We start from the raw sequence: 26,367 nt of genomic DNA on the forward strand, positions 1-26,367 counted from the left end.
CTATAAATTGAACAGTGTCCAGTCAAAATACCACCACATTTCTTTGTGGTAAACAAGATTCTATTCACAATTAAAACAAAACAAAAATGAGTGTATGAAAGTTGCCAGAAAAATGCTCTAAAAGGAGTCAAGTCCTACATGGATATTATAACATACTGAGAAATGTAATTGAATATGTTTTATTACCAGCAATGAAAAAAACAGAATTGGAAATGTATCCATAATGATTAAAGTGGCAACTCAGATCTTTGAGTGAGATCTGAGTTGGATCTTTTGATAAACAGTGGTGAAATCTGGCTAGCCATTTGACACAAGAACACATCTTATACACAGTTATCTGGGTTTCAAAGTAAAAAATGAGTTTATGCAAATACTACAAGAAAACATGGATGGATGCCTTTAAAATTATGTAGAAGGCTTTCCAATTTTGCTTCAACATCAAAAATCAATAAAAGGAACACATTTTATGTTTAGTAATAATAATTAAAAAACAACAACTTATATGGCAGAAAATACCATAAAGTGAAGAAATTCCTTGACAAACCAGTGGAACTATTTGTAACATAACTTACAAAGAAAGCTGCGTTGTAAGCATGTAAAGTGTTCTCAGTTCTTCAGAAGGAAGAGAACTAGCACCATGTAAAAGTGAACAGAAACATGAGGCAGACACTCACAAAAGATATGAGGGTCCCATATTACCAGATAATTGCAAATTAATGCTACACCATCTTTCTTAGCTGTTAAATTAAATCACCAACGTTAAAAAGTGCTGGCAGTGCATCCTCTTGGCCAGGCTGTGGAAAACAACACTTCTATAAATTGAAAGAGAGAATACAATTAGTGTAACATTTTTGGAAGGGAACTTGGCAGTATCTAATGAATCTATAAATTTATCATATAGGTAGGAATTTTCACATGACTCATCGCTAAAAGTATGAAAATACATATGCACATGATTATTTAATGAAATATTATTTGCAATTAGAAAATATATCAAACACCCAGATTCCCATAAATGGGGGTGGCTTCAAATTAATATCCATGTAATGAACTATTCAGCTATTAAAAAACAAGGAAGATATCTTCAAATTGGTACATAGTAAATCCCCACCAAAATATTGATAAGTAAAAAAGCATCCGACTGGGTTAGGGGGATGGTTCAGTGGGCAGAGTGCCTGCTGTGCAGTCCTCTAGTACCCGTGTGAAGTGTTGGCTGTTGCGACACACACTTTTCAGGCCATTGTGGGGGTGGGGGGGCAGAAGCAGGCAGATAAAACCGGGTTCATGGAGCAGCCATATGTTGCTGAGGTTCATGTTCAGAGAGAGAGAGAGAGAGAGAGAGAGAGAGAGAGAGAGAGAGAGAGAGAGAGAGAGAGAGAGAGAGAGAGAGAGACTCTCAGTACATAAACAATAAAGGAAAACAATAAAGGGGAACACCCAATTTCAACTCTGACCTCCACATGTGTATACTTGGGCATTCCCACACAGACATCACACACACAAAATACACTAAAAATATATCCTTAGAGTATATAGTAGATTTCTATGTTTTGAGACTTGGCTCAGTGGTTAAGAGTACTGGTTGCTCTTCCAGAGGACCTGGATTTAATTTCCAGCACCCAAATGGCAGCTCACAATCATCTGTAACTCTAGTGCCATGGGTTCTGACACCCTCCTCTGGCATCTGCAGGCACCAGGCATGCATATGGTGCATAATCATACACTTGGAGAAAACAAACATACACATGAAAGCAATAAAATAATAAAAAATACATGTGTGTCCCCATTTGTTACAAAAGAAAGCAGGAAGCTCAGTTGTTGGAGTGGGTGGGTGTCAGGGAAGAAATACACGAGGGTAAGAGCGAGGTGAAAGGGCACAACAGTGGGCATAGTCACTCCGCACATACGGCTAAGCTTAGTCAGGTTCTTATAACCGTGTAAGAGAAAGAAAAGAAAACTTAAACTGGCAAAATGTGAAAGTAATGTGGAATACTGTGGAGGACCAGCCCCCACACTTATTTACCCCAGGAACTCTTGAGGAATGAGGGATAAGAGACTTAGTTAGAAATAGAGAGGAGAGTAACAGAGAGAAAACACAGGATAGACTTGGGTGGGCCTGGATCTTTATCCACCAGCCCAGAACTTTATTTCAAAGGTCTATTTATAACAATGCCAAGAGGTCGAGGAAAGACCTCTCCCTTGCTAGTTACAGTCACCTGGTACCCAGGCCTGTGGTCCAGTCAACCTCTTAATGCAGCCCTGCTGGGTACAGCCACTAGGAAACCTAGTGGGCTACAACAGAATATAAGCAACTTGTTCTAGTAATTCATAGACTTTCACCCTCAGGTTTAATGGCAGAGAAAACTGCAGGCAGGCATTCAAGTCATGATGCTACTTTACCTTTTGCAACTAGCAATCCTAAAACTTTTTCATATATATATATATATGACTGAGCAAAGGAGCAAGTAGACAATGGACGATGAAAGGGGTTTTGTGTGTGTGTGTGTGTAAGGGGTTTTTTTTTGTGTGTGTATGTGATGAAATATTTAATTTTTTTTTTTTAATTTTTTTTTTTTTTCGTTTTTCGAGACAGGGTTTCTCTGTGTAGCTTTGCGCCTTTCCTGGGACTCGCTTGGTAGCCCAGGCTGGCCTCGAACTCACAGAGATCCACCTGGCTCTGCCTCCCGAGTGCTGGGATTAAAGGCGTGCACCACCACCGCCCGGCCATGATGAAATATTTAATGACTAAAGGTGTTCAATGGACCCTGTAAATTTATATTAGAATTGGAGCTGTCAGTATGAATTATTTTGTTGATTCATTGATCCATGTGTATGTGCATATACATACATACATATACACATGCACATACATATAAGTGATATAAGTGGACACATTTCCAGTCTCAAAACAATGGCATATCAATAGAAATTTATATATATATACTTAGTACTCAGATCTTTGGTTCTGAATCTCATTCTCCCCTCCATACTATCAGAACTCTCTGGAACAAATGCTTGATTTCAGGGCATGGGATGTGCAAAGAATAACTTGAACCTGGAGCAACAGAGGTTAATTGGATACATGGGAAAAGATATAGGATTGCTATAGAAAAGAATGTTCCTAGGATAATTCAAGCAAAATAAATATGCTATACAGATTAAGAATGTTTGAATTATACTAAAATAAGTAAGTGATCAGAAGGAAGTACTCTTTCATCTGCTAGAAAGTCAACTAAAATAAAAAATGCTTTCATTGGAGAATTACCATTTGGTAGCCATTTTAGCATAAAGGAAAATATATTTTACAGTTGAGGAACCTATTAGACACTACCTGTCTCAGTAATGTTTATGCCATTTCAAGCAAATTCTTTGAAAGAACAGTGTAAACAGAGGAAGTTCAGAGGTTTCAGCCCACAGGACTCCATCAGCACATTGGAGTGGACTGAGTGGCAGGAGCTATTCACATCATGACAGACAGTAGAGAGGGAAACAGGAAGGGGCCATTGACAAGATATCTCCAGGAACCTCCCTCACCCCTTGTCCTAGTGACCTGCTCCCCTTAAGTAGGTCCTGCCTCCCAAAGTTTCCAGAACCTCTGAACGTCATGCCGTCAATTGGGTTTGGTGCCTCGCAACAGGATCCTGTGCAAGACACTCGTTCTAACTGTAGTACTGTTTAGTTAAACAGTCAAAGCTCGTATCTCCAGTAGTGGGAAATAGAAGTCATATCCCATGATAAGATGTACAGAGAATCTGATTGTGAAGAAACTTCAGAAAGATTCTCCATAAAATTGTCTTGGTCAGGAAAGAGAGCAGGGCCAAGGAACTCTACCAATTTAGAAAGCAGAAACATGTTAACTAAATGCAAAACGGGATTTCAAATAGGTTACTTTTTTTCTTTTGCTCTTCAGAACATTTGTGGAATGATTGACAAGATTTAGAAAAGGGCTGTAGTTAGATATTAGACAGTGTCTGTGTTAATTCCCTGACTTTACTAATGGTGCTATAGTAATTAAAGACTATGACTCCATCTTCAGAAGTTATTAAGGAAGCATGTATCTGTGAATTACAAACAATTTATAAAATAAAAGGTTCTAGGGCAGGTAGGTAGATAAGTAAAATATTTAGTTCAAAATTCCTTATACTCTTGCTTTTTCTTCAGTGGGAATTAATTCAAAATGTTTTCTCAAAAGAATAAACAAGGACTGAAAGTAATAAGAAAAGGTGTTGAGGCACATTTGATTCAGTTAGTAAAAATCCACAGTTCTGTCAATCAGATTTTCTGAGAAATCAACAGGTGTCTACTGGCCCACACCCAATGACTGATGCTGCTTTACAGTCCTGTTCACTTCTTGATTCACCCTGTTATGACTGTGCTTGCTTCTCTACAGAAGTAGTTCAAAGAATGTCTACGCTCCCATTGGAGGTGTTGAAGGATGTACAGTCAACTGTACCCTAGTGCTTTTCTAAAACCCAAAAGTCTTTGGAAATTGGGAACATTCTGGCCCCTAGAATTTCAGGGGGAAAAAAAGGCTGTGTTCTAGCCTTGGCTCATATTACTCTTTCCCAGGACATACACATGTATTCGTGTATGTGTGCATGTGCACATGAGTGATTTCATGTTGAGTCCTTCTGTGTGTACACATGTACACTCACGGGGGATGGGGGTTAGGAAGAGAAGCAGTCAATTTCCCTAGCTCCAAGGTTAAGCTGAGCCATGCAGTTATGAGAATTAACCAACCACCTACCTCTGTTTCTTTAGGAACTTTCCTGTGTTATGAGAAGTTGTAAATTTTGTTAATAACCACCAGATAAATTGAATAATTTTTATGCTCTATTATAAATCACAGGTCAATGTGAAACCAGACCAGTGTGCCCTCGTGACTCGTCGCTGTCTGCCCCCCTACACAAGCAGTGCATGTTTGTCACCCCGTCTCTTCTGTCAGCGGTCTGCAGTCTCTTAGACAACCTCTTGGCAGTTACTCCTAGAGAAGCTGCAAATGCTTTTCAACAAGCCCACCTCATAGAGCTTCTCTGTAGGTAAGAGATAAATGGGAGTAGAGATGAGTGAACACAAGACCGTGTGTGCCTGACAGTGTATTCTCATTTGTTCTTACACACACTAAGTTCCAGGCTTTTACTCTTGCCAGTTGTCTTCACAGTTGCTGTTGTTATTTCCTCCCTTTGTTCTGTACCTTTATTGGCTTCTTAGCTTGATTGTTTAGATTAAAAAGACTTTTTTCTTCAAAGAATTGAGATGGTTCTAAATCTTATGTGCCTTCTAGCACAGACAAGGCATGTAGTATAATCCCCTGCTTATTTTTCATTGGACATGAAGGAGGTTGAAGATTCCTGACTCTAGCAGTCATATCAGAATAATGTTCCCAGGTTGAAAATCACTGTTGAATTTTATTTGGATGCATTTTGTTATGGGAAACTAAACTCATCAGAACTATTCTGGTAAAATTTAAGGAAACAATGACTTGGTTCTTTAAATTTTTCATTTTCCTAAAATTAATGAGTGTCTGATGATGTTTTTAGCATAGTGGCAAAACTTTGGCTATTATGTTCAGGCATATCTAAGTTTATAGTTCATTCCTTGCATAGTGTTGTAGTATTGAACATGCTTTATCCTCTAGAGGGTTGTTGCTGGCCCCAGCTTAAAGAGATGAGTGTGAGGAAAATTAGTGTCTATAATATACCTGCATATAGTGAATGTGACTTCTCTCTTCCTAACATCCACCTACTGTAACCCAGCATGTCTACCTTCTTTTAACCACGTGCATATGTCCATTCCTCTTTCATTCTCTCTTTTTACTTCTGAACAGTGCTGTCAGAAATGTCTTTCTTCTCTTTGTTAAGTCATACTACCTTCTTTTTTTCTGGGATATGAAGAAAGAACTGAAAAATAAAATTCTTCCTTTCTGTCCTAGGTATGGTGATATTTTATTTGTGATGAAATGTGATATTTTATTTGTATGTTAATAAATAAAGTTGCCTGGAGATCAGAGGTCAAATAGCCATTAAGCAAAAGTCTGGCGGTGGTAGTACACACTCTTAATCTGACCACATGGCAGGCAGTCTCTGTGTGGTCAAGGACACAGCCAAGTGTGGTGACACAAGCCTTTAATCCTAGTGCCAACCATAGAGACCTGGAGATCTGTATAGACAGGCAGTGACAAGGAGGTCATGTGGCTGGGCTTAGAGCCAATGAGAAAGCAGAACAGAAAGGCAATAAAAACACAAGTCAGACAGGAAGAAGGTCTCTCTCTAGGGAAGCGATGGTGGCAAGGTGGTAAGATAAGATAGTCGTGACTCTCTGATCTCTTTGGCTATTTACCTCTGTATTTGGCTCTGTGTTTCTTATTTACTAAGAATGTTTAGAATTTTGTCTACACCTATGTTTTCTTTTGCTATAAAACACTGACCAAAAGCAACTTAGAGGAGGAAAGGGCTTATTTGGTTTACAGGTTACAGGCCATCATTTTCAAGAGAAGTTGAGCTAAGCTAAGGCAGGAACCTGGAGGCAGGAACCTGGAGGCAGGAACTGAAGCAGAGACCATGGAGGAGTGCTGCTTACTGTCTTGTTCGCTCTAGCATGTTCAGCTGCCTTAACCATCAGGTGCACTTGCCCAGGGTTAGCACCTTCCACAGTGGGCTAGGCCCACTCTCATCAATTAGCAATTAAGAGCATGCTCTACAGACATGCCTACAGGACAGTAAGATGGAGGCAGTTCCTCAGTTGTTTTTGCCTCTGTTCAGATATGTCAAATTGACAACTGATGCTAACTATGACAGTTTCACTTTTATAATTCTCTGTTTTTCACACTTGCCTGACACAACATTCTCCTATTTTCTGAAATACTCTGGGAAACCTTAAATATTTTATTTACTTGTAAAAGTCATTTCTCTTTATTTATATTCAGGTTTATATTCACACTTCAAATTGTGATGTTTTGTCTTTAATAAGAAGCATAGTAACTATGGATGGGGTATTCTTTATCCTTGACAGTACTGTGGATGCCTCTGTCATAGAGATGTGCATCCAGGAACTCAAGACCCCGCCACCCTTATCATTTGCTGTTGAACATACACAGGCTCAGGTAAGGAGCTTGGATCTGCCTCTCATTTTTATCATGGGTTTCTTTGCCTGGAGGGCCAAACAACAAATTCTAAGGAGATCCAACCATAAGAAAAAGTTGGAAATCTCTTAGTATATATGTGGTATTGCATGCTTTTTGAACTAGGTTATGAAAAATTTTACCTTTAATAGAGAAACTGGGATGGGAGAAAATTTTACCTTTAATAGAGAAACTGGGATGGAAGAAAAGAACAGTGAATACTTTTCCTAACTCCATTGTTTAATCAGTTATGAGTGTTTAATCAAATTTCTTTGAGTACCACTTTATAAAGGGGCACTGGTATGCTGTGAGATGATCTGTATGTCAAGTGTGTTGCTGATTGGTCAATAAATAAATCACTGATTGGCCAGTGGCCAGGAAGGAAGTATAGGCGGGACAAGGAGGAGAATAAAGCTGGGAAATGGAAGGCTGAGTCAGAGACACTGCCAGCCGCCACGATGACAAACAGCATGTGAAGATGCCGGTAAGCCACGAGCCACGTGGCAAGGTATAGATTTATAGAAATAGATTAATTTAAGCTGTAAGAACAGTTAGCAAGAAGCCTGCCACGGCCATACAGTTTGTAAGCAATCTAAGTCTCTGTGTTTACTTGGTCGGGTCTGAGCGGCTGTGGAACTGGCAGGTGAGAGAGATTTGTCCTGACTGTGGGACAGGCAGGAAAACTCTAGCTACACTGGTATATCCCACTTACTCATGATTTTAGGCTATCTCTGGTATATCTGTTATTTTCACCTAGGTTGAAATTGTTAGACTAACATGTCTTTTTGTTGTTGTTGTTTTTCAAGACAGGGTTTCTCTGTGTAGCCCTGGCTATCCTGGAACTCACTCACCCGATAGACCAGGAGGGCCTCAAACTCACAGAGATCTACCTGCCTCTGCTTTTCGAGTTTTGAGATTAAAGGTGTGTACCACTACAGTCCAGCTAAACCTTCCAGCACTCGGGAGGCAGAGGCAGGTGGATCTCTGTGAGTTCAAGATCAGCATGGTCTACATAGTGATTTCCAGGGTAGCCAGGGCTGTGTAGTGAGACCTTGTTCTCAACAAAACAAACAAAAAAACCCTAAAAACATCATGTATATTTTCAAAACAAGGTGACAAAAAATTTTAATTTTTTTCTTCACAGCTCTTCACTAAATTTGGGGGTTCTTACCTAGATTCTGTATGTAAAATATGCTTAGCAATTTCCAATATAGTTGCTGCTACTAGAAATTTTATTTAAAGGCCCAAATTTAACATCCCATTTGTTTTGTGTGGGTAAGGGATGAAAAGTGGAAAGTGAAGTATTATTTGTGTTGCATTCTCTGAACATAGAAGGCCTCTAAAACATCTTGGAAATACTCTGCATGCCTGCATGCCTTTTTTTTTTTTTTTTTTTGGTTTTTCGAGACAGGGTTTCTCTGTGTAGCTTTGCACCTTTCCTGGAACTCACTTGGTAGTCCAGGCTGGCCTCGAACTCACAGAGATCCGCCTGGCTCTGCCTCCTGAGTGCTGGGATTAAAGGCGTGCGCCACCACCGCCCGGCCACTGCATGCCATTTTTGAAGCACACGTTCTTTCTAGTGTAGTGTTTTTATTAAATCAGCTGATTCACAAGATATATGTTCTGTTTACTCTTTTGTTGGTACAATTGAAAAATCTTCACTGAATACCTTCTCTGGTTTAGAATCTCCCTTACGTCGTTAAAGACCTTCCCCTGATATTTAGAGAATAGATAGCAAATCCATGTATATCTAAGGATGACAAGCATTTCAGAAGAAAAGATAAAGCAAGGGACAACACCAGATACTGAGGCAGGGGCCTGTACTTAGTGTCCAGGGTAAACCTTCCCAATCATGATATGTGGTTTGAAGTGAAAAAGATGGTCCTGCAGGCATAGCAAGGTCTCTGGGTCACAGTGTGGTTGGTCTGTCCAAGAAACAGCGAGGAGTCCAGAATTGCTGGAGCTGAATCTGTGAGGGGAAGCGAGGCTAGAAAGCACAGTTAGCAATGAGGGCAGACCTTGTCTGCAGTTGTGTCTTGAGTGTGCAGTGTAGTACCATGAGAGCAGTGACAGACACTTCTGGATCCATGTCTGAGTAAACACATGCACAAAAATCACATGAGATATCATCAGTGCTATAACGTTACAAAGGAAATGGTGGAGGTTGAGGGATTTCACACAGTACTGAGCAGAGCAAGGAAAGTTGGCCATGCAGGTTCCAGAGCACACTCTGATCCACTGTGCTGTCTGCCTTATGTGAATTGATGTTTGTACATTGTTGTTTGCACAAGAATTCAGAAAATTCTCTGACATTTACCAGATTCTGTTCTAGTTGCTGTTGATACAAAGCAAACATCTGTGCCCATAAGGAATCTATGGATTAGGTGCAAGAGACAGATAGAAGCACATATAAAATGTGAAGTATGGGACCAGATAGTAACAAATGGTATGGAAAGAAGGAGTGACATTCATTGGGTAAAAAGGGTATGTCACAAGGTTGCAGTGTGGGACCCACAGAGGTTCCCTAGTAAGGCCTTACTGAAGGTCAGAAAGTCTGAGCTTGCTTTGCCCAGCAAGGCTGCATAATAGGATGATTTGGCCAAAGGCATGGTTACCAGATGTTTTAAAGGGTCTACACTTGTTGGTACTTTATACCTCAACCTTGAAAGGAGGAGTTCTTTTTCCCCCTCCCCTCGCTAATGTATAAAAAGCCCATCATGAATAAACTCCATGCGTTTGTGGTATTGACCCAGAGCTCTCCCGAAGCTATCCTGTGTCTCTCTTTCTTCATCTATGTGTCTGTATTTCTTCCTATTATTTCTCAGTTCCTCACTTCTCCATTCAAGAACCCTTTGACAGGTCGGGGCTGGACTCTGACAGAGTGGTTGCTACAGAATGGTCAGGAAAAAAAAAAAACCTAAGGCTGAAAAGGAGAACAGACATGGATGTCAGGCAGAGCATGGTGCAGAATGCTGGTAGTGGGGTTACAGTCAGCTACAGGCAAGAGTGTGTTGGAGTATGTGACTGGCAGGTTTTGGGGTTTTGTTGCTTTTTGTTTGTTTGTTTGTTTGTTTTTAAGAATGTTATAAATAGAAAAAGATAGTTAATTAACTATATCAATATTTAATCTTAAATGGTTAATTTACAAAATAATTCAGTTTTCTCTCATGTTTCTTACTGGCTTGATTATAATAATATTTCCAGTATCCAGAGGTTAGACTTGCTATAACTTTAATAGGGCAGAAAATGAAGAGATTACAGAGACTTAACAGAGCTGAGTCTTGTGGTGCATGCCTGTAATCCCAGCACTTGGGAAATGGAGGCAGGAGGATCAGAAGTTCAACGTCAACCTCAAGTGCGTGGTGAGTGGTAGGATAGCCCAGACTACATTAGACCCTGTCTCCAACAAGATAAAAGAACAACAAAAGTGTTATAGAAATAAGCAAATTAAATTTCAAAATCTGTAGAAGGAATTTGCGAAGGATAAAGTTACATATACTTTTATATAATATAAAATAAGCTAGCATATTCTATAATGGAATTTCAAACTCATAGAAGAAGTAAGAGAGCAATTGTTTTTAAAAGGTTTGAGGCTGCGTAGCATAGAGACATGCACACCTCCAGAAGTGGAGACCAGTTCCCAGCTCCTAATTATGTTCTCACAGCCTCAGACTAAGATGAGTGAAAAGACATAGGAACTGACCTCAGCATAGCTCTGTAAAATTCCCTTGTAAGGATGTACTGCTTAAGAACAGTAACTACATAAGACATTGCTGCTGTTCTTTAACTGCTGTCTGTCCAGAGGAAGTTTGAAAAGAACATTTACCAGGTATTACTTATAGTATTAGCATTAAGAAAAGTCCAGAGATAGTTTTTTAATTTTTTCCCTTACATTTAAGAATATTGTTTTTATACTGAAGGATAACTAAAAGCAACAATAAATTTTATTGATAACATTAGCTAGGCTGTTAGGATAGATGTATTTTCTTCCATTCTTTTGCACTTTGAGGGATATTTTTGTAAGCAGATTTCTCTTTACAAATGAGTTTACTTTGGCTTTAATTATCCTCTGTGCTTCTTCTAGGATATTGGTTCCTACTTTAAAAATATAAAGACTTTCTTTAAATGAAATACTGAAATCAGCTTTGAAAATACTACTTTATTTACTGGTGGTATAGTTGATAGTGCTGATGTAACCATTATTGACATACTTCTAATATTGGAAACTATGCTTTGCTACTGCATGTTAAGTTTATAGCACATAATTTATATGAGTGCTTTTTAGTGCTTTAATAAGTGTATTTTAATGATTTCTTACAACATATAGAAAAGTAAAACACCATGATGCCACTGAGATTGGCTTTTCATGAGATCTACTTATTCATTGTATTCTATGTCTTTTTGTAAATAGGCTTCCTTTCTTTTGGAATACCTGTCCTCTTTGTCCCAGCTTCTGCAGTCCTGTCTGTTGGTAGATCCTAACCTTGTGACACAGGATGAGCTCTTGAAACCTCTTATCACTAATGTCATCCGAGTTCTCATTGTGTGCACCAAAGATGTATTAGGTAAGTTTTTATTAATTTTTTTTTAAAAATTAAAATATAGCCACATCATTTTCTTTCTACCCTTTCTTCCCTCCAACTCTTCCCATGTCTCCATCCCCCACTATCTCTCAAATTCATGGCCTCTGTTATCTTTCATAACCTGCTGAGTTTGTATAATGTTATTGATCTGTATATGATTTCAGGATAGGCCATTCGGTATTGGATAAACAATTTGGGAGTTCTTTCCTGAGGAAGACTATTTCTCCCACTATCAATATTCCATATATGACTTTAGTTCTTTGTCTAGGGTTGAAGCCCATGAGATTTTCCCCTTCCATTCTAGCATGTCTGTTGGTATTGTCCTTCAGGTCTTCTTTAGGCAGTCATGTTGATGAGACTTCATGGTTGCAGCTTCTCTGACATTTCTAGGAGATAAAATCTTACAGCGAACTTCTTGTTCCTCTGGCTTTTACAATCTTTCCGCCTTGTTCTTCTGCAGTGGTACCTGAGTCTTAGGGACAGGTGTTGTATGGTAGATGTATCAGTTGGGACTGGGCACCACACAACCTCTTGGTCTCTGAATTTTGATCAAATGTGGTTTTCTGTAATGATTTCCATCTGTTGCAATGAGACATTTCTTTTTGTTGCAGAGAGGTGAGACCTATACTTATTTGTGAGTATAAGGCCAAGTATTAGAATGCAGTTAGGGACTGTGCTGTGTTAGTAAATTGGCAGCTGTAAGTTTTCGTACAAGATCCATGACTTCACTAGCCTTGGATAGTTGGCTAGGGTTACAGTAGTAGGCATTATTTTCTTCTTGTGGAGGAAATCCATTAGAGACCTGTTGGTTACCACCAAGGTATGGATGGCAGTACTGTACCTTTAGGGCTATTGTGCCATGCTAGTCACTGTGGTAGTTCATAGGCACCTTAGCTGGTTAGGACGATTGCTTGCTTCCCACCTTTGAAAACTAGAATGGGGCCTTCTGCTACCAGGAAATGTGTTTTCAGAGAAGAGGCTTTCAGGTCAGATCTAGCTCTGATTCTCTGGGTCCTGTGTCCAAATTACATGGTGTCTTCAGCAATAGGGACTTTAGCTAAGTTTTGTTTTTACAGTGTAGATGAGAAGTGAACAATATTGAGGGAGCAAATCTTACTCTCCTCCAGATGACCCCCCACCAACTCTCCCAGTATTTTGGGAGGTTTTGAAGGTATGTTTTATAATTAGAATGATTTTTAGTAGCTCCAGGAGAAACTTAGGGCAGATGAGAAGCTTAAAAAAAATGGACCAAAAGTCTCTTCTGTCTGTCAGCTGAAACACATGCTACAGTCTGCATACATACCAACCACAGATCCCTCTCTCATCCCTCCTCCCTCCCCCTCCAACCTTTCCTCCACCCCCGACCTACCCCTCATCCCCTCCTCCAACAGGGGACAGCTAAGCTGTAGGGTTTTTGTGGCTGTTACTTGACCAACACTGACATTGAGTTTATGAAGATGTGCAAAGTGTTGCAACCTGAGTGCACCAAACTATGATGAAGATGATGAGTCACTTGATCTAGTACACCTGACAAGAGATGGTGTGACTACTACTGTGGCCCTACAGATATTTTTTATTGTTCCTCCTATGTATTTTATCATAAAGAATATTTAATCCTATGATTAGTTACAAAAAGTACTGCAAGACAAAATTATCAATAATATCTGAAGGTACATTTAGCAGCTAAGTTTTTTTACTTGTATCTTGCAAAAGTGTAAATGTTCATTAAAAAATCTGTCTTAAGGAAAGTATTTTTAAATTGTTTTCTTAGAAACTAATTTGTGAATGATTTTTATTAAACTTTGGCTATATTTCTGTTTCCATATATTTCTAATATATACAGGTATGTTAGATATTTATATCGATAAGTATACTATATATTTATATGATTTGTTAATTCAAATATATAATTCAATTCCTTATAATATGCAAAAACAAATTTAACTAAAATATTTAGTAAGTACGGTAATAAAGTTAAATGTTAATAACATTTTAAATTTACCTTCCAACTTAAATATTTTACCATTCCTAAGCCTTTATTGAATAAAAAGAGTACTTATGAATTTTTAAAGGGGTACTACAAATATGCATGTAGTACATGAATATGTGAGTACACAGCATATCTTTGGAATTAAATTTTTATGTGATTGGCAATGAGCAAACATCTAAAATACCTCTTAGTGAGTTTAGTGATATGGTAGTTGAGGAGCCCTAGGACTGGTTGTGACCTGAATCCTTGAAAGGTTCTCTCTCCAAGTGCCTCGTTGGTGCTGAGGAATGCCTCGACAATGTCTCTAGCTTACTTTAGTGAAGTTTGATGAATGTTGACAGAACTGCAAATGTGTCACCGGAGAGATTCCATAGACAGACACTGCTGTCCAACTTCCGTTTACACAGACAGCATCCTCACTGTGGAAGGTCAACTTCTCTAACATGGGGTCCACACAGGCAGCCGTGCTCAGTCCACTTTGTAGTGTAGCTTTCTTTGTGGAATAATTCTCTGCTTGGCTCTTCAAAGAAAGTTTTCTTTCTCTTCTGCCTTGACCTTAGCACATTGGGCTGTCCTTTTCATCTCTGCACAGAGATGCTTCAGGGAATAAAGAAAATAAGAGGAAAGTTTGTTTTACAGAAATAGACACTGTCATGTTTTATAATGTGCCTACTGTGCAGTTTTGAAATTGTAGTTTATATTTACTGTATCACAATTTCTGATTGTTGTTGACCATATTTTAATGAGAGGATGACTTGTGTAACTTTGTAGAAGGATTGAGGAACATACCTTTAAGAAGCAGAAGAAAAAATGAAGTTAATTGTAGTAACTTGGATAATTGTGCAGGCTGGTTTTTATGCTTGACTCGGGGTAGAATCATATGGGAAGAGAACCATTGATTGAGCGAATGTACCATCACATTGGTCTATGGGCAAGCGTATGGTGCATTTTCTTGCTTGATGGTTGATGTAGAGGGCCCAGATCATTGTGGGCAGTGCCATTCATGGACAGGTGGTCCTCGGCACTATAAGGAAACAGACTGAGCAAGCCATGAGGATTAAACCTGTAAGCAGCACTCCTCCATGGCCTCTGCATCAGCTCCTGCCTCTAAGTTCCTGCCTGTTTGAGTTCCTGTCCTGACTTTCCTTAGTGATAGATGGCAATGTGTCACGGTAGGTGTAACTGTCTTATTAAATAAGAAACACAGAGCCAATGCAAAGATGAAAGCCCAAGAGGTCAGAGCAATAGCTAAGAGCTAAAAACCTTACCCTTCACTGCTGTTTGTCCTCCTCAGCAAGAGACCTACTTCCTGTTTGTTTGTCTTTTTTATTGACTTTCTATTCTGCCTTCTTATTGATTGTAAACCCAACCACATGACCTCCTCATCACTGCCTGTCTGTACAGACCTCCAGGTCTTCTATGGTTGGTATTGAGATTAAAGGCGTGTGTCTCCATGCTGGCTGTATCCTTGAACACACAGAGATCTGCCTAGCTCTGCCTGTCAAGAGTTGGGATTAAAGGCGTGCACCACCACCACCCAGTTTCTGCTATGGCTTGCTATTAGCTCTAACCCCCAGGCAACTTCATTTATAAACATACAAATAAAATCACATTTCAGTACAATTAAAATATCACCATATTTCCCCTTTTCTGTTTTAATAAAAAGAAAAAAGGAAAAAGCTTATAACTAACATAAGAAAAACTATATACAAAAGTACAATAACTATATACCATATATACAAGTAATAAATACCTAAACAATGTCTAGTCCATTTGTATTTGACATATTCAGAGAAAATAATTCCATTATCTATCCTATTTTGGTAAGTCCAAAATGTATCTAATTCACTTTCTATTCTAACTAATCTTCAACTCTCTTAGAGACCCAAGAAGGAAATAATATTACCTAATAAAAAATAAAAACAGGAAGTGCAGCTTCCAAAAAAAAAAAAATGTGAGTTGACAGAAACAGCCAGCTGCCTGGACAGTCACCTGAGGTTTCTCTGCAGTGTTGGGGCATCATCTTCAGCCTATAGGCTTAGCATATCTGACAGACTCATTTGTGAAGTAGGATGTCCACAAGGTCAACAGTTCAACCTCACATTGGGTGAGAGCAGTCCATGTACCAGAAACACCTGAATTCCACTAGTGTCATGTCATGATTCAGGATTTTAAATTCTGGAAATTGTTGATGTTTTTTTAATTCAGCTGTCTATTCTTCTTTGCTATGTGTGTGTGTGTGGCTTCATCTCAGCATCCTGTTCGCCTTCTATTAAATGCCAGTCTACATTTACCATGGTCTCCTATTCCTTGTTCTCCCTCTCTGTTCTTGATCCAGCTGGGATCTCCCGCTCCCCCAAGCTCTCTCGACCCTCGCCCTTCATTACCCCCACTTACATCCAGGCTGTTCATGTAGATCTCTTCCATTTCTCCATCATTGGGCGATCCCCGTGTCTTTTTTGGGGTCCTGTTTTCCAGGTAGCCTCCCTGGTGTTGTGAGTAGCAGTCCAGTCATGCTTGTTCCACATCTAGTATCCTCCTATGAGTGAGTACATACCATGTTTGTCTTTCTGCGTCTGGGTTACCTCACTCAGGATGATTTTTTCTAGATCCATCCATTTGCCTGCAAACCTCATGATGTCATTGTTTTTCTCTGCTGAGTAGTATTCCATTGTGTATATGTACCACATTTTATTTATCCATTCTTCAGTTGAAGGGCATCTAGGTTGTTTCCAGGTTCTGGCTATTACAAACAATGCTGATATGAACATAGCTGAGCAAGTGCCCTTGTGGTATGATTGAGCATTCCTTGGGTATATGCCAAAGAGTGGTATAGCTGGGTCTTGGGGGAGATTGATTCCCAATTTTCTAAGAAAGCGCCATATTGATTTCCAAAGTGGTTGTACAAGCTTGCATTCCCACCAGCAGTGGAGGAGAGTTCCCCTAGCTCCACATCCTCTCCAGCATAAGGTGTCTTCAGTGTTTTTGATCTTAGCTGTTCTGACAGGCATAAGGTGGTATCTCAGAGTTGTTTTGATTTGCATTTCCCTGATAATTAGGGATGTTGAGACCACATGAAAATAGGAAGAAGCAAAGTGCTAGAGAGGCCCACAGAAATCCACAACGATGCCCCCACATTAGACTGCTGGCAGTGGTCGAGAGACAGCCCGAACTGACCTACTCTGGTGATAGGATGGCCAAACACCGTAATTGTCATGCTAGAAACCCCATCCAGTGACTGAGGGAACTGGATGCAGAGATCCACGGCCAGGCCCCAGGTAGAGCTCTGGGAGTCCAATTGACGAGAAAGAGGAGGGTTTATACAAGCGAGAATTGTTGAGACCAAGGTTGGATAAAGCACAGGGACAAATAGCCAAACGAATGGAAACACATGAACTATGAACCAATGGCTGAGGGGCCCCCAACTGGATCACTCCCTCTGAATAGGTGAGACAGTTGATTGGCTTTTTCTGTTTGAGAGGCATCCAGGCAGTGGGACCGGGTCCTGTGCTCAGTGCATGAGTTGCTTGTGTGAAACCTGGGGCTTATGCAGGGACGCTTGGCTTAGCCTGGGAGGAGGGGACTGGACCTGCCTGGACTGAGTCTACCAGGTTGATCTCAATCCTCAGGGGAGTCTTTGCCCTGGAGGAAATGGGAATGGGGGGTGCGGTGGGGAGAATAGGGGGTGTGTTCGGGGGAAGGGGAGGGGCCGGGAGGGGGGAGAACAAGGGAATCCGTGGCTGATATGTAGAATTAAATTATATTGTAAAATAAAATAAAATAATAATAATAAAAAAAGATGACATCATAAAACAAAAATACAAAAAAATGCCAGTCTACTATTGAGAGGTGTGAGTTTAGTTACTCTTCAAGACTGTTTCAGCTGCTGTTCCATTGCACATCAGAAGTCATCGGCCCACTGCCTGTTCAGCTGCCTTCGAAGAAAAGGGCACTGTACCTTTTCCGAATGCGAAGGCCACTTCAGGGATGGTGCCATATTGTCCTGGCCTCAGAAGATGCCTTTTGACAAAGCCATAACCACACTTGTTTTGGCAAGAATCAGTAGTCTTTTGTTTCGTGTCCTGTCTGTCCATTTTGTCCTGTTGTCAGCAGTTGATTCGAGGATACTTTGTTGTCCAGTGGCTAACTTTTGCCACAATGAAAGTTAACTCCATATGCAATTTCTTCGATGCTCATATTTTCTCTGAAGTAGATTTGTACGGCCAGGAGCCAACATGTCTCATAGTCATAACAAAAAGTAAAATTTTCTAAGTTATTAAAACATTTCAAATGCCATATTCTGTAGATCTCTGAAGGGTTTGAAGATGTCACTGTTAGCTGAAATCTATGGGTTTATTTCAACCCATTCCTTTCCAAGTTGCTCTTGGTCATAGTGTTTTATCATAGTAATAAAAACCCTAACTAGGAAAATACTGATTATTGCTTTTCTTGAGCACTGGAATGGGCCTTGGGAACAGAATCCAGGGAGTGGGACAGTTCAGCTGGCAGGGAGGTCACTCACCGGTTCTTCTGACTGGTATGGCCTGCATCTGAGCATCAGGAGTCTGCTGGGGTCAGGGCAGGGCTAAGCAGTGGTGGGGTAGTGAGGTGGGGCTAGCGGGCTGTGGGATGGGCCTTGGGAACAGAATCTGGGGAGTGGGGCAGTTCAGCTGGCAGGCGGGCCACTCTTCTGACTGGTGTGTCCTGCACCTGAGCCACTGGGCGATTACTGCTTTTCTGTTTGACAAGTGTGTGTGCAGAGTTATGTATTTCTGAAGAGTTCATTTGTTAATAACTTGAAGTGTTTTGGTTAATTTTACAGATGTACAGTTAGTATTGGCTTTTCATCGCACATGGACACACTTATTTGACCTTCTGGCCACACTCCTGAGGAAAGCTGGTGCTGTTTTCCTTCTTCTTATTACCTCAACTCTTGCCGAGCACTGGGAGGCAGTGATTGGTAAGAAGATCATTGAATGATTGGGTCTTTCACCAAATAAAAATAAGATAAGTCTTTATTCCCAGTTAAATGTGTAAATTTTCCATGTAGTTATGGCATGGCATATGAAAGAATTGCAGGACTCTTGACTTGAGAATTTGCAATACTCCTGATGAGCCTCCTTTCCCCCAAAACGCAGATTTGGAAAATTGCAATAAATTTCAGTATGCCAAAAACCAAGTAAGAAGAAAAGTCTATGGTTTCATGAAAACACACATGTTAAGTTTATAAAACAATTAGATTTATTTTTCTTCCCATAAAAATCAGGCCTTTTTTTGCTATAGGCATTCTGTGTTAAATGTACATACATGGAATTTCATATAAAACATGAGAAGTTCTAAAATAAATTTTCTCGAGGCATTTTTATACCATGGAAATACCAAAAATGAGGTTATTTTTTTATTTTTTGTTTCTCATTAAAGTAAGTAAGTGACTATTTTTTAAGGTAGTAAACTTTGATTTCTTTATAGTCTCATAAATTTTAACACAGCAAGATTTTACATAGTATTTATGTCTAACATTTGCTAGTCTTTTTAGCATTCATTTTATTTAATTATTTTTAAAATATATTTTTAGGAAACATATAAAATAGAGGCTTCCATATGGGCCACATACATGCTAGACAAGTGCTGAGCCATACCTCAGCCATATCTCCAAGCTCTAGCTAACATTTTCATAGTACTGAAATCAAAATTCTCAGAACTTTAGATGTTAGCTCAAAGCAGTCATCCATACATTGTCTGTGTATTCATACAAAAACACTCACATAATGAAAAATTAAATAGATTTAACTCAGTCTATTGCCTTAATACTGTCTTTAAAACTTGATATTTCTTATCCGTGTGCTATTGGTACCTTTGCATCATTAAAAATAAGAATGCTATAATTTAACTACTAAGACAAATTTGAATACTTCACTCCTTAATTTTGAGGTTTTCAAACATTTGCATCTGAAGTCATCGTCTCCCTTTAGATACATTGTGCAGATGTGTGGACTTGTCAGTCAGGTGCCCCGCCTTGAGTATTGCCAGCCTCCAGTTCCTGTCTGTTCTCTTGGCCGAGGAGGAAAAGAGGCGTCTTCAGGACAAGGACAGAACAAATGCATGCCAGGCCCCAACAGTGGCTTTTCTTCTTGATGGAACTCCAGAAAGTCTTAAATTTTCAGAGCGACTTAATGAAAAAATTCTTCAGGTGTGTGATTGCTTGATTTGTTTTTGTTTGTTTTCTAGACTTTATGTATCTTTAAGGGAATTAACTTTCAGTATTCATAATTTAAAAATTTTCAATCTTATTAAGTAATCAATGTTTACTTTTTGATTAGGTAAACAATAAAATACAAAACTATAAATAGATTAACAAGTATAAATAGGACTTTAAGAATTACCTCATGTAAAGCTGTGTGTGTGTGTGTGTGTGTGTGTGTGTGTGTGTGTGTGTGTGTGTGTATGTGTGTGTGTGTATGTGTCTGTCACATTATGCAGACATTCTATTCTATCACTAAGCTGTAGCCCCAGCTCCTTGTTTTTTTTTTTTTTTGGTTTTTCGAGACAGGGTTTCTCTGTGTAGCTTTGCGCCTTTCCTGGATCTTGCTCTGTAGACCAGGCTGGCTTCGAACTCACAGAGATCCGCCTGCCTCTGCCTCCCGAGTGCTGGGATTAAAGGCGTGCGCCACCATCGCCCGGCATCCAGCTCCTTGTTTTATCTTTTATTTTGAGACTAATTCTAAGTTGCCCAGACTGGCCTTGAACTCACCTTGTAATCTAGGCTAACCTTGAAATTATGATCTTCCTGTCTCAGCCATTTGAGTGTCTGACATTACAGTCCTGGGCATAAGGGCTAGCTTACCATAAGTGTAGTTTGGTAGAGTGCATGCATAAGCATGCATAATTCTCTGTGCTCCATTTCCAAAACTACATACACTAGGTATGGTAACATACACCTGAAATTCCAGCACTCAGGAGGTAGAGGCAAGAGAAGCAAGAGTTCAAGGTCATAGAAGGTGTTCAAGGCCAGCATCAGACATATGAGACACTGACTCAGGGATAGGTAGGGGAGCCTTTTAATACCATCTTGTGATTTGTATCACCTCTTAAAAGGTGGGAAAGGTGGAGTCATGTATGAAGGATTTGTGCGTCAGCTAGATGGAATTCACACCGTTGTTCCCTCTGCTGATTTGTGGTGATCCCTTTGTTGCTTTGAATTTGGAGGTTTTTCTTTCCTCTTGATCATGAGGATTATCCTCAGGAAGATGTTTCTGGTGTGACTACTTGTACATTTTTAGCATCAGCCTTGACTGTTAGAATGAAGAAAACGCTGGTAGAAAGGCAGGAGTGAGAGGGAAATGGATGTCATAAAGTCAGAAGGGTGTGCTGCTTCTAGGTAGAGCCGGACCAGCAAGAAAGTAGGAGAGGGGAGAGTAATGGGGTGTTAATGACATGTATGAAAATGTTACAGTGAAAGCCATTTCTTTGTACATTAACGGAAATTTAATTAAAAGCAACAGCAAGATGACAGAAGGAGATACTCTCTGGTCCAGCTAAAGGATGCATGGAGGATTTACAGGGCTCCTTGGGGTAACTTGTTTTCTCTGTCCTACAAAATCTAGTTGCTTTCTCAGTACAACTAAGAATTCTGACAGCCTCCTACATTTCCTCATCTGCCTCCAGAAGCTGTTTGCTTCAGAAGCTTGGTCTCCTCTAGGAGCTCAGCATTTGAGTGAGGCCATAGTTCCCCTGTAGCTACTGCCTTACATGCATCCTCTCAGCTTCTCCCAGTTAAGAACTAGATGCTGGGTTGGAGAAATGGCTCAGTGGGTAAAAGCACTTATGGCTCTTGTAAAGAACCTAGTTCTGGGAGGTCCAGTGCCCTCTTTCAATTGACTTCCATGGAATCTTCGATGCATGTGGTGCATGTTCATACACTTTGGCACACACACATACACATAAGATAAATCTTAAAAAGAAACAAACAAACAAACAAAAAAAAACAAAATGGATACTGTCTCTGTTGTGTAGCTGAAGTTTTCCTGTGTCCCACCTGGCCCATGGTCAGGACAAATCTCTCTCACCCACCAGTCCTGCAGCCACTTGGACCCAAGTAAACACACAGAGACTTATTTTACTTATAAACTGTATGGCTGTGGCAGGCTTCTTGCTATCTGTTCTTATATCTTAAATTAACCCATTTCTATTAATCTATAAGTTGCCATGTGGCTTGTGGCTTACCGGTACTTTACATCTTACTTCTCATGGCGGCTAGCAGCATCTCCTGACTCAGCCTTCCTGTTCCCAGAATTCTCCTCTCTGCTTGTCCTGCCTATACTTACTTCCTGCCTGGCTACTGGCCAATCAGCATTTTATTTATACAGAGCGATATCCACAGCACTTCCCCTTTTCTTTTTTTCAAAAAGGAAGGTTTTAAATTTAACATAGTAAAATTACATATAACAAAACAATTATCAAGCAAGAATTACAGTTACAATATCTAGTCTCTTTATAATATCTAGTCTATTTGTATTTGGCAAAATTAAAGAAGATATCCTATTTATCCTATATTTGTGAGTCTAAGGTTTCATGTCTCTGTGTGTTTACTTGGGTCCAAGTGGCTGCAGGACTGGTGGGTGAGAGATTTGTCCTGACCACTGTTGAGGTGGGACACAGGAAAACTTCAGCTACACTGTTGTCTTGGTTCCGTCAGATTAACAAACTTTTTTTTTCTGAGATCATTGCATTTTAAAGAGTATAGCAAACAAGAAAAAAAAATTCATACCTTTTCGTAAGTTATTCTTCCATCCAGTATAGTAGCTTGTTTTCTAACTTTGACCTTCTCAGAGCAGTTTTCTGGTAGAACAAGCTTTGCTTTTCTCAGCGTGTGTTCCTCTTGGGGGTTTAAAAGACTTCCCTAGGAGAAGAGTGCTGTAAGAATCATGTGCTCAACCTTTGTCTTCTGACCTCTCTGAGAAGACCAGAAACTCAGGGAGTCTAGCCTCTTCCTGTAGCCTGTCCTGCTGGACCTGGTGAAATACAGAGTTGTAGCTAGGACAAAGAGGATATTGTTTTCCTAACAGTGCTCTCTTCCATTAGGTTCATAGTGAAGATGAGCCAGCTTATAAGAAGCTATTTGGTGAAAACTCCATGACAGAGGAGTTATTGAAATTTGTCTTGCTCTTCTGTTTCCTTAGAACATTGTAATGTTATTTATTATAAAGTTTATTGTTTATTACCTTTTGGTGTTACAGCCTTGAAAAAAGAAAATGTAGTATTATTCAGCCATAGGGTATCATGATTTTGCTAATGACTGTGTTTCCTCTCTATTCTTCCAAATTAGAAAAGATACTATCATCCATTCATTCTGTGTGGATATGGAAACATGAAAACATATCTTAGTTATGTAAGACATTTCCTTATAAATCATCTTCTTCTTGTTCATATCAGCAATAGACTATGGATGCATAGCATTTATTAAAAGGAAAGGAATGAGAAAGTTTAAGATGGAATGAACAGAGGACTTTTATTTGTGTACACATTTTAGAAAATGAGTCTAATGTAAGGCAGGACATTGATAGTCTTACAAAACTATCTTTTTCTATCTATGAACTATCTTTGTTCTTTGCCCTGTGGATAGTACATGTGAGCCAAAGTATCATCAGAATGCACTAAATGGCAACCTATTATTGTAGATGATATATGTATTTTTCTATATGTTTATGTAGGCTATGGGTTTTGCCACATGCTCAAATATCAGGCGGTAGTATAGTATCCTAAAACTGATGTTCTTCAAAAGAATACTTAAAGTCTCTATAAAAGTATTCTGAGAGGAATATCATATGTGGACCTTAGTCAAATCATTTAATTCATATGATTCAGTTCTTCAAATGCAAAATGAAAGGATTTCATTATTTGTTTCAGTTGCTTCTAAAATTTTTCATCTCATAGAAAATTGTTATTAGGAAGTTAATTAAAATGTCATGTCCCAGAATATCTTCTAAATGACTACTTTATAGAATTATATCATAGGGAATACATACAGAAATAGTGTGTAGTTATATCATAACTATGTATGAGATTGTATTTTTTTATCTCCTGATTCTTTTTTCTTATTGGTTAAGAATTTCTCACATATGTATAATGGGTTTTATCAAGCCAATCATCCCCCATTCCTTCTTCTCTAATTCTTTGCCTACCCCTGCAACTAGTATTCCCTCCCAATTTCATATGTTCCTTATTTTAAACCCACAGAGTCCATTTAGTGCTGGCAGTATGTGCAGTGTGTGCACGGGTGTAGGGCCAGATATTGGAGCATGCATGGCCTCTCAGTGTTAGTTTATTTTCTATTGCTGTGATAAGACATCATGGCCAAGGCAACTTCTAGTACAAAGAGTTTATTTGGGACTTGCAGTTTCAGAGGATTAGAGTCCATTACCGTTGTGGTAGGGAACATGACCTCAGGCAGACAGCCAGAGAAGACACTGGAGCAATAACTGACAGCTCTCATCCTGAGACACAACCATGAGCCAGAGAGAGTGACTAGGAGTACAAGTCTTTTCAAATCTCAAAACCTGTCCCCAGTAATACACCTCCTCCAATAAGGCCACATCTCCTAATCCTTCTTAAATAGTTACACCAACTGAGAATCAAGTCTTTAAACATGTGCTCCTATGGGGACCATTCTCATTCAAACCACCACATTCTCTAAGACCTCATTCATGAAGACTGACTCTCCCTCTTCCAGCAACCCTCGGTAACTCCTCAGATAGGAATGGGACTTGCTGACCTTCTCCCTGCTGGGATTTTGTCTGACTTGATCTTATACAGATCTCATGAATATAGTCCCAGACACTGTCAGTTTGTAGTGGGTAGCCATTCCAGCTTTGATATGGAAGTTCCAACCCCCATTGAGGCTTCGGTAACTGTCACACCTACAAGGCAGGGCCATGAGAGTGCCCTGAAGACCTGAGATCTGGATGCGCCACCTCTCTTGGTTCCTGGACCCAGGACGCTGGTGGTAGACCAAGCAGAGTTCTCCAGAGAACACCGCCGGACTGTGCTACATCTTCTCCAGACCCTGCAACCTACCTATCCCTTCATTTGTAAGTTACGCCACTAAATAAACCTCCCTTTTAACTATGTGGAGTGGCCTTAATAATTTAACCAATATCTGGCGCCCAACGTGGGGCACAAACCCATGACCCTGAGATTAAGAGTCTCATGCACTACCGACTGAGCTAGATATTGGTTAAATTATTAAGGCCACTCCACGTAGTTAAAAGGGAGGTTTATTTAGTGGCGTAACTTACAAATGAAGGAATAGGTAGGTTGCAGGGTCTGGGGAAGATGTAGCACAGTCCGGTGGTGTTCTCTGGAGAACTCGGCTTGGTCTACCTCCAGCGTCCAGGGTCCAGGACACAAGAGAGCCGGCACATCCGAATCTTGGGTCTTCAGGGCCCTCTCTTGGCCCCGCCTTGTAGGCGTGACAGTTACTGAAGCCTCAGTGGGGGTTGGGACTTACAGATCTAAGCTGGAAAGGCTACCCACTACATCAGTTCTTAGGTGCAACTGCTCTGTTGTATCCAGGAAACAGTTTTTCTCTGAAGTTGTCCGCTGCCTGAATCTTACAATCTTTTTGTCCCCTCTTCCATGATGATCCTACCATGAGGGATCATCATGGAAGAGGGGACAAAAAGATCCCTTTGGAGGATGTGATATGACATGGATATCTTCTTTAAGTTTGAGCATTCTCTCTGCCATCTCTTGTTCTTTGCGTGTTGACCAACTGTGGGTCTTTGTATTAATCACATCTACGAGGGTGGAGAGATACACTAATATATGGGTATAACAATAAATCTTTAGGAGTCATTTTAATACTGTATCCATTTAGCAGAATAATAGCAATAGCTTCTCTCCTAGAGCCTATGTCAGCTAGCCTTGGGTTCTTGGCATTATTAACAGTGCCAAGCAAAAGTTCTGTCTTTTGGAGTGTGCCTCAAATCCAACCAGAAAGTGGTTTGGATTCTTCTATGACATTGTAACAGTGGTTTTATCTGCTGCATTGTAGGTCATTGTAGATCACAGGTTCACAGCTCAGTAAGATTGATGATTACTTTTCTCCTCTGCGCATTGCACACTCCAGCTGTATGAAAGCCAGCCATTAATGATAAACTTTCCTGATGAGTATCAGCTGTAGTTCTCTGTGTTCTATGACTTGAGTATGTGTTGTCTTTGGCTCAATGACCAACAACTCCAAATGAGGAAATACATTCCTGGCACTGGACTTTTATTTGCTAGCCTGTAGTGTCTAGTAGCATCATTGTTGCCCTCGTTATAGGGTAACTCCATATATGTTGTTAGAGTTTTTCTGCCTGGCCCACAGTCAGGACAAATCTCTCTCACCCGCCAGTCCCAAGCCGCTCAAACCCGATCAAGTAAACACAGACACTTATATTGGTTACAAACTGTATGGCCGTGGCAGGCTTCTTGCTAACTGTTCTTACAGCTTAAATTAATCCATTTCTATTAATCTATACCTTGCCACGTGGCTTGTGGCTTACTGGTACTTTACATCTTCCTTGTCCTGATGGCGGCTGGCAGTGTCTCCTCTCTCCCAGCTTCCTGTTCTCTCAACTTTCCTCTCTGTTAGTCCCGCCTATACTTCCTGCCTGGCCACTGCCAATCAGTGA

The 26,367-nt window shown here is 40.0% G+C and overlaps 1 protein-coding gene across 5 annotated transcripts in view; it reads left to right on the top strand.

The window, feature by feature from the left end:
• The window catches only part of Rttn (rotatin), a 182,290-nt gene that overhangs the window by 121,845 nt on the left and 34,078 nt on the right, over positions 1-26,367 (top strand). For 4 of the 5 annotated variants that reach the window (XR_008219327.1, XM_052742734.1, XM_052742737.1 and 1 more), the window contains 5 exons: positions 4,850-5,039; positions 7,012-7,102; positions 11,532-11,685; positions 18,516-18,653; positions 19,666-19,883. Coding sequence is in view for 3 of the 5 variants with exons in the window: in XM_052742734.1 (XP_052598694.1) it covers positions 4,850-5,039; positions 7,012-7,102; positions 11,532-11,685; positions 18,516-18,653; positions 19,666-19,883 (791 nt within the window). In the remaining 2 variants the exon portion in view is untranslated. The remainder of the gene's footprint in view (positions 1-4,849; positions 5,040-7,011; positions 7,103-11,531; positions 11,686-18,515; positions 18,654-19,665; positions 19,884-26,367) is intronic. The other variant, XR_008219328.1, reaches the window with a different exon arrangement.

This window comes from Peromyscus californicus, unplaced genomic scaffold (genome assembly GCF_007827085.1).
Source record: "Peromyscus californicus insignis strain IS unplaced genomic scaffold, ASM782708v3 Scaffold_17__1_contigs__length_78620276, whole genome shotgun sequence".
In the NCBI taxonomy this organism is placed as follows: domain Eukaryota; kingdom Metazoa; phylum Chordata; class Mammalia; order Rodentia; family Cricetidae; genus Peromyscus; species Peromyscus californicus.